Raw genomic sequence first — 14,077 nt, 5'->3', positions numbered from 1 at the left:
GGTGGGCAGAGCGTCGCCCCCTGGTGGGCGTGCCGGGTGGATCCCGGTCGGGCGCATGTGGGAGTCTGTCTGACTGTCTCTCCCCGTTTCCAGCTTCGGAAAAATACAAAAAAAAAACAAAAAAAAAAACTAATCGTCAATAAAGTACAGCATAGGGAACATAGTCGATAATATTGTAATAGCTGTGCATGGTGCCAGGTGGGTGCTGGAAATATCAGGGGATCGCTTTGTAACAGATACGACTGTCTAAGCACTATGCTGTACACCTGAAACTAACACAATACAATACTGAATGTAAACTGTAATTGAAAAATAAAATTTAAAGTTCTTTTCAAACAAAAAAAGAAAAAAGAATAGAGGCTGAGTCAGAAAAATGTTCGCTAAAGAAGGTCAGTGATAAATCACAGTACAACCCAGCAGCGTGACCTTCCACGACGCACACTGGGAAGAGAGCACTGAACAGAAGCCCCGGGACCTACTCCACCTCTGACACTAACTCTGGGGAAGTCCTCTACATCACTGACCTCAGGCTCTCAACCTTGCAAAGGACAGAGCTGGACCAGACGGCCCTGGGGCTTCCTCCGGTGTAGTTCAATGTCTTGGTGTGGCACAACCAAAACACCTCCCACTCCCAGCTCATGCAGCCCTGGGATTTTTCTTGACAGCAGGAAGTCCCCGAGTCCTCTCTGAAGCTTACTCCCTGACTCTACCAGTCGAGAGAATAGCAAATGTCTACCTGGGTTCTGCCCTGATCTAGGGTTACCATAATTCTGCAAAGTCCAGAAAGCCCCTCACATATGTATAAAAGAGGTGTTTTGAAAAAATTAATGCTAAGTCTGTCTTTCTTCTTTTTTCTTTTAGGTGAGAGGAGGGGAGATAATGAAACAGACTCTGCACTCCGACCGGGATCCACCCGGCAACCCCATCTGGAGCCAATGCTCAAGTACCGAGCTATTTTTAGTGCCTGAGGCTGACATGCTTGGACCAACCAAGCTATCCTTAGTGCCTGAGGTCATGCTCAAATCAGTTGAGCCACTGACTGTGGGAGGGGAAAAAAGAGAGAAGAAGGGTCGGGGGAAGCAGATGGTTGCTTCTCCTGTGTGCCCTGACTAGGGATCAAACCTGGGACATTCATATGCTGAGCCAACGCTCTATCCACTGAGCCACTGGCCAGGGCTATATCTGTCTTATAAAAATGATTTCAAGCACCACTTCCCAGAGGTGCATGAGCCACACTGCTTACATGGACATACAGGAGTGACGGGCAAAGCAGGCGGGGAAGTAATCCTGTGAGTCACACAGGGGCTACTCTTACTGTGCAGGAGGAGACTGAGAAACAAAGCATGAGGTAAATGCATCCCATCTGTGAGTACCCATGACATGGTTAAAGGAAAAATGTCTGAACTTTACAGTGGATTCTGACTTTTTGTTAGAGGATGGGGCTTGGCCTGTAATGAGTCTAATCACAGGTGACACAATTACTAAAGTGTTAAGAATACCACAGTGTGACCTCTCACATCTGAGGCTAGACTGCAGCAAGCATCCTGAAAATAGTGATAGAAGAAGCCACTCTGGTATAAGAGAGGGAGAGAGGTGAGGGGGAGGGGGAGAGGGGGAAAATGGGGAAGAGGACATGGGGGGGAGGGAGGGTGGGAAATGAAAAGGAGGTGGGGTGGGGGAGGGGTGGGATATGTGGAGACACCCCTACTTTTAGATCATACACCACTGAATCCTGAGGGTGAAGGAGAAGAATGAGAAGGCAGTCAGGTTCAGAGGAGAACCAGACCCGCACCCCTTTCCTTTCCAGAGGAGTTTAAATGGAAGAGAATGGTGGGAAAGCAGCAGCTCTCAAGGTTAGGCTCTTTATACGCAGTACACGCACACTCACACACACGTGTGTGTCACCTATTCATTTACTTTATGCAACTGCCATCTGTCCCGGCTGCCTGGTTGCTATGGCAACAAGGTGAGGCTAAGAACTGCAGCACACATGTAAGAGCAGAAGAGCATGAATTCAGGTGAAATACCAAAGAATAAAGCACAGTTGTTTTCTAATTGTTCTCTTAATATTTAACCGCTCTTAAAATGTTGCTCCAGTCTTGCTATACTTTCCAAGGGAAAATTATGCTAAGTTCTGAGCTAAAGCAGAGAAGCTGAGAAAGAGACGACTGTGCTCATGGCCATGTGGTCAGCTCTCCCCTAGACTCTGGTCACAGTCTCCTCACTGGTCTCTGCGCCTCTGCCCTGACCCCCATCCTCAGTCAGAGCTAGGTGCTCTTACTACAATGTCACCCAGATTGTGCACTGCCTGTTCAAAACCTTCCAGATCAGTGGTAGAGCATCAGCCTGGCGTGCAGGAGTCCCGGGCTCGATTCCCGGCCAGGGCACACAGGAGAAGCACCCATTTGCTTCTCCACCCCCCCCCCCTTCCTCTCTGTCTCTCTCTTTCCCTCCCGTAGCCGAGGCTCCATTGGAGCAAAGATGGCCCGGGCGCTGGGGATGGCTCTGTGGCCTCTGCCCCAGGCGCTAGAGTGGCTCTGGTCGCAACAGAGCAACGCCCCGGAGGGGCAGAGCATCGCCCCCTGGTGGGCAGAGCGTCGCCCCTGGTGGGTGTGCTGGGTGGATCCCGGTCGGGCGCATGCGGGAGTCTGTCTGACTGTCTCTCCCCATTTCCGGCTTCAGAAGGATGCAGAAAACAAACAAACAAAAAACCTTCTAGAGCTTTCTGTCTCATTCAGAGTAAATAATGAAGGACTCCGAGGAGCCTTCAAGGCCCTCCATGACCTTCCCAGCCGTTGCCCCGACCCCATTTTCTACCCTCTCTTCCCACTGCAGGGCCTCTGCACTCGGATCTGTCTGCAAACTCCTTCCCTCAAATATCCTGGTGCTCTTTTCTGTCCTTTGGTCAAATGTCATCTCTTCAGTGAGGCCTTCTCTGATTGCCCGTACAATTTAAAACCGTAAATCACCCCGTTCCCTGGCACTTCCTGAACCCACTTCTTGCTCTCTTTTCCTCCAGAGTATCCTTCCCCACCTAATTCCATAGCTGGAAACAGAGCCAGCTGATCCTCTCCCTTTGGACGACCACTTGACAGAAATGTTCAGAATTATAACCGTATATATGTATTGATTCTTTAACCTCATGTCTGGGGATTTATCCTTTAGACATACTTGCACACATGCACTGTGTATATGTGTGTGAATGACTATATACAGGTTTATAATATTTATAAGAGCAAAGCAGTAGAAACCACACAAACGTCCAGACGCAGAAAACAGGTCACACTCACACGATGGGAAACAGCCCGGAAGACGAGGGGGGCCTCACGGCCTGACAGGCCCTCCTGGAAGCACTCATGAGACACGCGAGACTGACCGTTGTGTTTAATATGCGAAACAAAGAAATAAGTCTTTATAATTTCTTACACTTCCATAAAGAACCGAAGCATAAGAAACTAATAAATGGGGCCTGTGGCCGGGGCAGTGATTCTTGGGAAGTGGCTTTGCAGCACGCTCCTTTTAATATTATCTAGGATCTTGAGTGGCTTACAGTTATTACCCATTCAAAAATGAAGCAAAACGTGCTTTCTCTGTCAGTCACACTCCCTGGTATTTACCCAAAGGAATTAAAAACTTATGTCCACACGAAAACCTGCACGTGGATATGGAGAGCAGCTGTATTTATAACTGTCAAAACCCCGAACACTCTGGATGTCCCTCAGTAGGGAAGGACGAAAGGAAACATCCTGACAATGGAAGTCAGCTCTAAAAAGAAATCAGCTATCAAGCCATGAAGAAACGTGAAGGAAACGGAAATGCACATTTTACTATGTGGAAAAAGCCAGTCTGAAAAGTCAACATCCTGTATGATTCCAATTGGAAAGGCAAATCTATGCAGATAGTAGAAAGATCCGTGGTTGCCTAGGACTGGGGGGAGGAAGGGATAAAGGAGAGCACAGAGGGGTTTGGGGGGGCAGTGAAACTACTCTGTATGTTACCACAATGGTGGTATATATGTCATCATGCATTTGTCCAAGCCACAGAATACACAACACCAAGAATGAATCCTAACATAAACTATGGACTTTGGGTGATATCGACATGTGCCCATCAGTGTAACGAATGCACCATTCTGGTGAGAATGTGGATAATGGGGAGGCTGTCCACGCATGTATGGGACAGGAATAAGGGAAATCTGTCCCTTCCACTTAATTTTGCTATCAACCAAAACTGCTCTAAAAATAAAGTCTATTAAACAAAAGAAAACAAAACAAAGTATGCCCTCATGGCTCAGACCGTTTTGTTTTCCCTCGGACTTTCTGAGGCACACTTTGGTAGTAGCATGAGGAGGTGGCGAGTCGGGGCAGGACAGATGGACCCTCCTGCCAGTCCTCTTCTCCTCAGGGAATGTGCATCTTCTTGGCCTGGAGTGTGAGGTCCGGGCCAGCAGTACCCGGGACCCCCTGGCGGTCCGGTTCCCCGGCTGCATGACAGGACTCACAGATTGGCCTCCTCTGCCCCAGGCTATTAGCTTGTCTCTTGATCCCCCTCCAGCCAATCCAGGACACATTTATCAAACCTGCTCCCACCCGCAAGCATTCAGCTTCGTCCATAATGGCTTCATGTTAGTCAGCTCCCACGCCTTACACCATCTAAACATGTTACTCTCTGGATCCCCATTCCCTGTTATGTATTATGTGTCTTTAGTGATACTTGTACATAAAATTAATAATTTAAACACACATATCTTAATTTATATATGTCTATTAGAAGAGTCACGTAAGTAATGTGTGTTTTAATCATTCAGTATAAGTCAGGGCAACAAACACTTGAGGACAACAAAATAAGTATTATGTACAGTGTCTGATCTCACGGAGTTCCCAATCCGTTAGCTTATTTTCCACTATATCATATTACTTTCTGGGACATATTTAATAAATGCTTTTGTACGTTGTCAGTGAAGATGAATTCTATTCACACAAAATAAACAAATTATTCAATGTTTTCTAGCACAGAAACTTGGCAGGCCAAATGACTACCTTCATTGTTCCTTTCTGTAGCTATCTTCATTCATTTAAGTATTTTATTTTCATATTCTCCTTTATAACTTTAGGACTTAGCATTTTAGATATCAACATAGGAAGCTAACACTCTTTAAGAGCCCACACTTGGAACATTTATAAAAAGCTGTGTTCTCACTTAGACTCATTAGGGACAACTAGAACAGTTAGAGGATGATTCTTGGTTGGTTAAAAAAAAAAAGAAGAAACATTTCATCTAAACTGTTGTTATATAGTCTTTTAGAAAGTAGAAGTTATTTAAAAATTTTAGTAAAAGTACAAAGAGTCCTTGGGGCACTGAAGAAGGAAAAGAATTCTCAGCACACACTCTACACTGCAGAAGAAAAATACTGAGAATAAAAATAGTTTCCCAACTCAGTCATTTTTTGGGATTGATAATTTATTCCTGATGGTCCCCCAGAAGAAGGAAAGAAGAGGAAAAGAATATACTTGGCTCCCATACAGAAATTATTCATAGTTCTTTTCCCTCATAAAATAATGAACTATTAGATCTTCCATAAAATCCCTTTCAGTAATTTTACAGTGGGCCTGCATTTTATAATGCATGTTTTGTAACCAAGAAAATTAAAAAAAAAAAAAAAAAACCCAACAGGAGAATCATTTTACTATAATTTATTCCACTGATTTTTATTAAATTTCCAATTCCAAACCTTTCATTCCTCCTATAAAATTAAATAGACCAAGTCTGAGATTCCTCTGTTTAGTGCAATGATTAAAATTGAAAGTTTATTGACTGCCACCTACTGGTGAGAAAAAAAGTGACAGCTTATTTTTTTTTTTTAAATAAGTTCTGCATTTTTCTCTCAGATTTTCCAGTTAGGTGTTTAAATATATATATTTTATTTCAGTGAGAGGCGGGGAGGCAGAGACAGACTCCAAAATGTGCCCTGACTGGGATCCCCCTACTAGGTGATGCTCTGCCCTTCTTGGCCACTGCTCGGTTGCTCGGCAACCAAACTATTTTTATAACCTGAGACAAGGCCATGGAGCCATCCTCAGTGCCCAGGGGCCAACATTGCTCTAACCATTTGAGTCGTGGCTGTGGGAGGGGAAGAGAGAAAGATGAACGGGGGTGAGAAGCAGATGGTCATTTCTCCTGACTAAGAATTGAACCCAGGACATCCACATGCCACGTTGATGGTCTACCACTGAGCCAACCAGCCAAGACCACATTTAAATATTTTATATTAAAAAGATTGAATACTGTATAATAGGACATTCCGAACATTTTATATGTTTAAATGCAAATTAACTAACCATAAATTTCTAGTTTTTAAAAAAAAATCAAAATGTGATATTTTCCCTTTTACAATGTAATACTTTTCTTAGTATTATTATAAGAAGTCACACCGATTGTCATGCCCTGTTAAACTGTGTTTTTATAGACATGGATGCTGGTCTAACTGATGATGAAATAAACGCTCACTTCAAGATTAGCTTGTCAAAGATCAAATGAAGTTCATCTCTCATGATGAAACTCTCTCCTGAGGGATGTCATTAATTCTATCTTTACAGACAAATAAAATGTAAAAATGATCTGCCACAGATCACGTTAAGTCACTGACTGGGCACAGTGGAGTTGAAGGGGTCAGAGCCCAGACCCTGGAGACCGACTCCTTGCCCCCTACTGACTAGTTATGGGACCTTGGGTAAGAAACAACATCACTGAGCTTTAACTCCCTCATTTGTACACTGGAGGTGATGACAGCTCCAACCTCCTTTGGGGTGAGAATACTACCTGGGTGAGAACACTACCTTCCACCAATAGGTAGAAGACATAATGGCAAAAGTTACCAGAATTTTCCAAGGTAATATATCAGCTTGAGGGGGAACATTAATGTCTTCACCCTTTGCATAGCGGAAGCACTATGTCCTTTATAATTAATGAAACATACCTGGTTTAAAATGTGGTAAAGAATGAACTCCAGGCCAAGTGTCCTCATTTGGCGTTCCAAGAACCTAGTGGAGAGCAGGAAATTGTGGAAACAGACTTATTATTTCCAAAGCACTCAAAATTCTCCAGTACAGAAAACAGTACACTGCATATGATGAAACTCTGGGATTTTTTTGTGTTTTGGGGTTTTTTTTCCATTATCGTGTGCCAGGAATTTTATTTCAGTAAAAAAACAAACCCTGCTAATAAGCCACCCAAGATGAATGTCTGTGTTTTAACAAATGTAACTGGGTGAGGTAAGACAAGTTAAATCGGCTGCATTTTATCAACTCCAAGCTTAATAAGTGAGCTTAGGTCTTGAACGATATAAGCTATCTGTCGTCTTCGCGGACTCGAATAAAGGATGTCCGTGTCCCTCCTGATTCTCTCATGCCCTTCTGTCCTTCGCTCCAGGATCAGATGGCTCATTGTTTAACAGTCCTGAAGATTTTGTCATTTCTCATCCCACATTCTCTGCCTGAGCATCATTATGTTTCAAAGAAGCAGGTCGGACAGCTGGGAGGCTGATGGTCTCCACTGGCCAGAGGACTGCCACAGTTCACACCTTTAATAATGTGACTTCCAGGTTCCTCGTTCCAAAATACTGTTCTCCCTAGACTTTTCCCTTTCTTTACCATACGTCTCCCTTCTTTCCGTGTGTGATCTTTCATCCCTGGGTAAAGGAATTCCCTTCAATTCCTTTATGGGAAATTTCATCTCCCATATACCTGGGCACACTCCATTTGAATTTCCAACCCTACCAGTTATGACTATTACACTCAATGATCACGGTAAGTCACCGACTGGCACAGTGGAGTTGAAGGGGTCAGAGCCCAGACCCTGGAGACCGACTCCTTGCACCCCTACTGACTAGTTACGGGACCTTGGGTAAGAAACAACCTCACTGAGCTTTAACTCCTTCATCTGTGCACTGGAGGTGATGAGCTCCAACCTCCTCTGGGGTGAGAACACCACCTGGCACGCTGCAAGCACTGTGTCCCCATTAGGTATCATTCAAAGCACCCACAGAAACAGGCGTCAGATGACAGGTGCTGGTCACGTGGGAGAATCCAGTGCATCTCCCTCTGCCACAGTGACTCCTGTCGGGGGTTAGTGAGCACGCTCTGAGTCCAGTGCTCAGGAACTCACACGAAAAGTCAAAGAGGTCAGAAAGGGCAAGAGATCAAGCCGGAAGCAGGCAAAACAGGAGGAAGGGCTGGTTTCCCAGAAGGAAATGGGGCATGCTCACGATCTCTGAGGGTTAGCAGGTACTGCTTGGCCATAACGAAACACAGAGCTCTGATTCTTTATGCATTTATTTACTGGGGGACAGGGCTGTCGAGTCAGGCGTGGCACTCATCCAGGGAGCAGGCCCCCCCGTCTCCCAGCTGCTGGAGCAGCGTTACATACACTGAAACACTGAATCTGGTTCAGGGATCCGATCATCCAATTTTCCTTTAAAATTGTAACTGTTTAATTTGGTAAGTACTAATTCACACTAAAATTAACAGGCAGATCGACACAAGCAAGGTCACACTATTGATGGTCACTCTAAAGGAGGACTGGAAAAGTTGTAGGACAGGAAAAAGAGACAGGCATTGTGTCTGACACGAGGACGTGTGAGAACAGTGTCTCTGGACAAGGCACCCTCCTTTCTTCTCACTAATCCTGACCACGATTTCAAGAGAGGGAGACATGGGGTCCGCGGGCGGGGCACCCCAGGCCCCAGGGGCCTCCACCTGGAGCTCCCACCAGGTTCTGATGAAGGATAAAACGGGCAATAGTATTAACCACGCAACTAAAGCGAGGACCTTTCCGCTCAAAATCACAACGTGATCGCAACTAACCCAACACGTGAAACTGACCCTCTGCAGGTTTTGTAACCAATGAAAACTCCAGCCAGGGCCTGAATCTCATTCTCTCACGCCTAATAAAGGTCTGATTGCTACCCTGACTGTACCTGTTTCTGCAATGTTTGTGTTAGCAAAACTTTTTATAGGCACTATCCCCATCCAGACCCAGGGTTCTGTTTCAAAGTGATTATCAAATATTACAGCCATCTCATAAAACTTACTTACAAAGGGAAAATATATGACTTTTTTTATGAGTTATTATAGCACTGACTGATGAGATTCCAGACCTCAAATTCTTTTCCTGCCTCCAACTCCTGGCCCACTGGCACAGGAAATACAAACTGGGCAGAGGAAGAGAGGAATTAAAAGTCAATTCTGCTTCTTCGAGAAGCCGTTCTGGGTTAGACCGTGTGGGTGATATCTGTAGCTGGGGATGACAGGGAGCTGGTGCGAGCAGGGACCGTGGGTGTGTGTTGTCTCTGATGCCAGAGTTCCATTTACATTAATCAACCAAGAAATTCTACCACCAAGATGCTTGAAAGTTAGAAAGAAAAAGAGATGTTCTCTAAAATATGAACACAACCTTTGCAAATAAAACTGCCAAAAAAAAAAAAATGCAGCTGGTGTGCCATCGACATCTAAAATGGGGTTATCACATCTATAAATAAGCATCTCAGGCCCGCTTTAATCATACAACAACATGCTCTGACACGCTAAAAGCTCCCCTACCCACGCATGTAAGCAGCTGCCCCTTAGGCCTGTGCCGCGGCTCGCACGTCTCCCTGCTCCTTTCGCGGTTCATCTGTCCTCTGGGCTGGCGCTTCCTGTGTTTGTCAGGGAAGACAGAGATGAGGGTGGGGCTCTGCCCTCAGGTGCACCTGCCCTGGTGAGGTGACGAACAGGGGCTCTGATGAGCTGCCTTCCATCCGCGTCACCAGAGGGTGAGGGGGTAAGCGCCCAGGACAGGGTGTGCCCGGGCCTACCGAGGGCAGGAGAAGCCGCACTGGCAGGGACTGGCAAGTGGGAGAAGGGACACTGACTGGTTGGCGAAGAGAAGAAAGGGCGGGAGTGACAGGATAGTATTCTAGTCAAAAGGGAAGGCTAATGAAAAAATACTCTCTCCAAACACTTGTGCTGCTCATGTCCCTATAGCTTCTCACTGGTGTCTTCTTCTGGAATTCCTGCCCCTAATTTTAGGTTCACTACTTGCTCTGATTCTAACTTCAGCTCGCGGTTCACCTTCTCCTGAAAGACCTTCTGGATTCCCTGGTCCGAGTGGCATGTGGTACTCTTGGCGATCTCTGCGGGCTCTCTACAGACTTCGACAGGCCCCACCCACTGCTGCTTCACTACGAGATCACTTTTCTGTCTGTCACTGGGCTGCGGACCGCACGGTGGTGACCGTAACATTTGTCCTTGGTTCCCTAGTGCCCACCATGCACCAGAAACGGAATGAATGAATGAACGAATGAGCCATGTTCATCTGGGAACAGTGTGGGCTCATGTGACGGAACTACAGACTGGGTTATAGGATGGGAGGCGAGGACAGAACCAAATCCAAGGAGAAGTATTTTATCTGTTTCAGATTTTACCAAACCACAGGTCCCATGACCCACTGGAAGTCTCCTTTAGAGGGTTTACATCAGAATTTTTCAAAGGAGGAAATAAAGAGAAAATATCAGGATAACATGCATGCTAAAGATATAGAGAGTTTAGTGAAACTTCTGTTCAGATCGCACCCGTGTGTGTGCGCACGTGTGCGCTGTGCATCATGACGTAAGTAAGATGCATCTCTTACTAAGAACCACTCTGTAGGGAACAAGAAGTTATCAGATGGAAGGGAGAATGCAGGCGATAAAGCAAGTATAATGGCTGGGGAAGTAAGTTTACGTCTTGGCCTGCTAAATGTCAGGCATGCCTGCGGGTCATCAGTGATGACCGGGGATGTGAGGGCGGTCAGGAACACACGTGGATCATAGGACAGGGACTGACGATCCAGGAAAACACCTGGAACTCTTCAGCACAGAAAATAGTAGAAAGCAAATGCCAAGTGCCAAACGTAGGCTACAAAATGGTCTTTCTTCCCCATAGTCACATATTGTATACCCCGATCCCAGAAGAGAGTCCCTGTGACTTCCTGAAATGTCACCTTATCAGTATAGGTCTACACTGCCTGACCCTGATGAACTAGGGTTTGATGGCCTCAAATTTACTCTTCAGACTTGTGTATGTACTGACAGGTACGGCTTAAATCTCCCCAATCTGACAGCCTCTTGGAGGGCAGAGGAAGACACGAAGAAAAATTCTGCTAAAACATTTACAAATTCTAAGCTTCTGGGGCTCAGAGTTCAAAACCACCTAGTGTTTGTCAGAAACATTTACTTACCCTTCTAAATTATTAACTGTTCCCCTAATTCTCATATTTGCTAGTCTTGGCTGTGGCAGAGGCCCCGGGGGTGCTGAAAATGAGTGTGTGGATGTTCCCTGGAGAACGGCCATGGGTTAAGCAGAACAAGGAATGCTGATAGTTCTTCCTGGACCAAGGGGTCAGAGCCTCTAAGGACGGATTCTGACCAATCACGTGCAGACAGTATGTACTAATGAAGGGGCGCGGGACGTGCTCCGTCTTGTGAGATGGGCACTCCCCAGTAGCGCTGTTCATCCCAAACTGACTTAGGAACGAATCCAAAGCAATGGAGAACACCCCATAACTTTTATTATTTTTAAAATGAATGTCTGGAAGTCCACATGATTGCTTCCCAGCTGTACTACTTTAGGTTCTGGAAGTTTTTCTGGTTCCTTGGTGAGAAGTCCTGAATAAAACCTGCGAAGGCGCATTCAAAATCGGGTTGGTTAGACAAAGAGACACGCCCTTAGGAGCTGTTCAGTATGCTCCAGAGGGTCACATGGGGCAACGGGGCTCGGGTGGGGTGAGCGGTTCAGCCAACTGACCAGACCCAAGAGGGAGGTTTTGGGTATTAAAAATGAGGGTTTTTGTTCTCTCTCTCTTTTCAGTCCAATCGACCCCCCCCCCCCCCACACACACACGCTTGCTCGCGCGCTCTCTCTCTTCAGTGACTTAAAGAAAGACATAGGAAAACATCTTACATTCTCCAGTGACACAAAATAGAAGGGATATGCAATATTCTGATGGCCGAGTTAGGATTAAAAAAATAGTAAGGTAGGAACAGCTGCTTGAACCTAACACAGGGAAAGCTAATATCGAGACATAAAAATTGAGGACTTAGGTTCTGTTAATTATCAATAATTACTCAAGATGGGAATACCTGGCTGGCAACAATTTGTGTCAGAAAAGACTCATGGCTTTTAGCGGAGTACACATTCTATGAGACCACCCAGGGGAAATCAAAGGAGATTGGGGTGGGCTGACTTTCAGGTGTCTTGTCGTCCCCACCTCCTGGTGGTCATACACTACCCCTTGAGTACGGACGGGACTAGCACTTTACTTCTAATCAACACATAATGGCAAAAGCGACAAGACGTCACTTCTGTGATGATAGCGTCTAAGACGACAACTCCCATTTTGCTAGGAGCCTCTTCCTTGCTAACTTTGAGGAAACCAGCTGTCATGTAGGAAGGACATAGGACAAGGAAATGAAGGTGGTCTCCACCAACAGCCAGCAGGAATCTGAGGCCCTCTGTCCAACAGCCTACAAGAAAGTGATCACTGGCGACAACCACAGGAGTTGGAAGTGAATCCTTCCCCAGCCCACGCCTTGACTGCAGCCCTAGAAGACCCCAAAGCAGATCACCCAGAGGCCTGGACCTCTGACCCACAGGAATTGTGAGCTGATAAGTGTGTGCTGTCGTTAAATTTCTGGTAGTATGGTGATGCAGCAATAAACAACTAATAGGGATTTAATCACTGATTATATCCTATACCAAGTGCTGTCTGTAAAAAGATACAAAAATAAACAAGGAAGTCTCCTCTGAAATGTACCCAGAAAGGTCATGTCCCATGAGATGGGTTGGAAATGTTTACTCTCAATGAGATTGGGGCATCGCGCCGCATAAGTCAAGTACTGCAGTTTCCACGGGGGACTGCTACGCTGTACTAAGTCAGCCGGAAACAAGGACAGTGGAGGGAGCCGTCAGTGCACAACAAAGGAGGTCATTCTAATGACAAAAGCTGTATAAAATGGAATGGACAGACTTATGAGGTTTAATTAAAGCAAGGATTGGATTGCATCACATTTTGCATTCAGATATAGAAAGAATCAAATTCTGCCTCCATTGACACAGGGTCACATGCTGCAAAATTCTGATGTAATCCTACAACAAACAGTTTGAGCGATACGATGAGATCATGCATTTACACCTACCTTTGCTTTTACTTGTCCTAATTAGGGCAGACAGGGAGAAGGGAGTTGGTAAGGAAGAGGTATCACTACATGAAGGAGGATAGAGAAGGCATGGACGAAAGCTTATTTCCCCATTTTCTATCCAAAGTAAGTATCAGTGTTCATTATTTTGCAGGGAACCAATGAAATCAATGGCAGATATCAACATATTTTCTAGCAGCAAGATAAGCAAAATATATGCATGTATGCGGTGTGTGTGTGTGTGTGTGTGTGTGGTTCCTCCCTTACACCATTCCCTAAGGCTTAAGCTAAAGTGCCACTTTATAAGGGGTCAGACTGTTCGAACTTTTCATTTTGGTCAATGGCCAATGAATTACAGGCTGGATGGAGGATTAGAAAAGCTGCTTTAAAATACTGACTTGGAGTGGTTTTCCACAGAGCAGCCAACCTGTAGAGAGATTCTGCAGAGCAGGAAGCTTTACCTAAGAAGGGCCAGGAGGGGGAGCCACTGGACTGAGAAAATGAAAAGCTTCTGGGGCTTCAGAAAACTATTGAATATTTAATCAGCTGTTCAACTGAAGCTGCTGGATTAAAGGAGATAAGTGTTTCCAAAATATTGTGCAGAGTTCTCAACATGGCGAAGGTTTGGATGAGAAGTGACCCAAGTAAGTAAAAGACAGCACTTAGAGTTTTATTTTAAATGAGTTTGATTCACCTTCTAGAAGATAAAGGTCTGGCTTAGTGGTACTTGGCTACACATGGGAATCATCTGAGAAGTAGTTAAAAAAACCCGGATAAAAACACTGAAGACTGGGGCACATCCCAGAGTTCTGACTTACCCGGCTGAGGCTGCAGCCCAGTACTTGGAATTTTCTAATCTGCCCAGTG

General features: G+C 45.4%; 1 protein-coding gene across 5 annotated transcripts in view; it reads right to left on the bottom strand.

Moving 5' to 3' along the window:
- CDK14 (cyclin dependent kinase 14) overlaps positions 1-14,077 on the bottom strand; it is a 621,136-nt gene that overhangs the window by 152,542 nt on the left and 454,517 nt on the right. For all 5 annotated transcript variants that reach the window (XM_066353824.1, XM_066353828.1, XM_066353826.1 and 2 more), the window contains one exon: positions 6,977-7,040. In XM_066353824.1, coding sequence (XP_066209921.1) covers positions 6,977-7,040 — 64 coding nt within the window. The remainder of the gene's footprint in view (positions 1-6,976; positions 7,041-14,077) is intronic.

This window comes from Saccopteryx leptura, chromosome 12, assembly GCF_036850995.1.
Source record: "Saccopteryx leptura isolate mSacLep1 chromosome 12, mSacLep1_pri_phased_curated, whole genome shotgun sequence".
In the NCBI taxonomy this organism is placed as follows: domain Eukaryota; kingdom Metazoa; phylum Chordata; class Mammalia; order Chiroptera; family Emballonuridae; genus Saccopteryx; species Saccopteryx leptura.
Note: the sequence above shows the minus strand (reverse complement) of the source record. Positions and strands in the feature narration are given on the sequence as shown.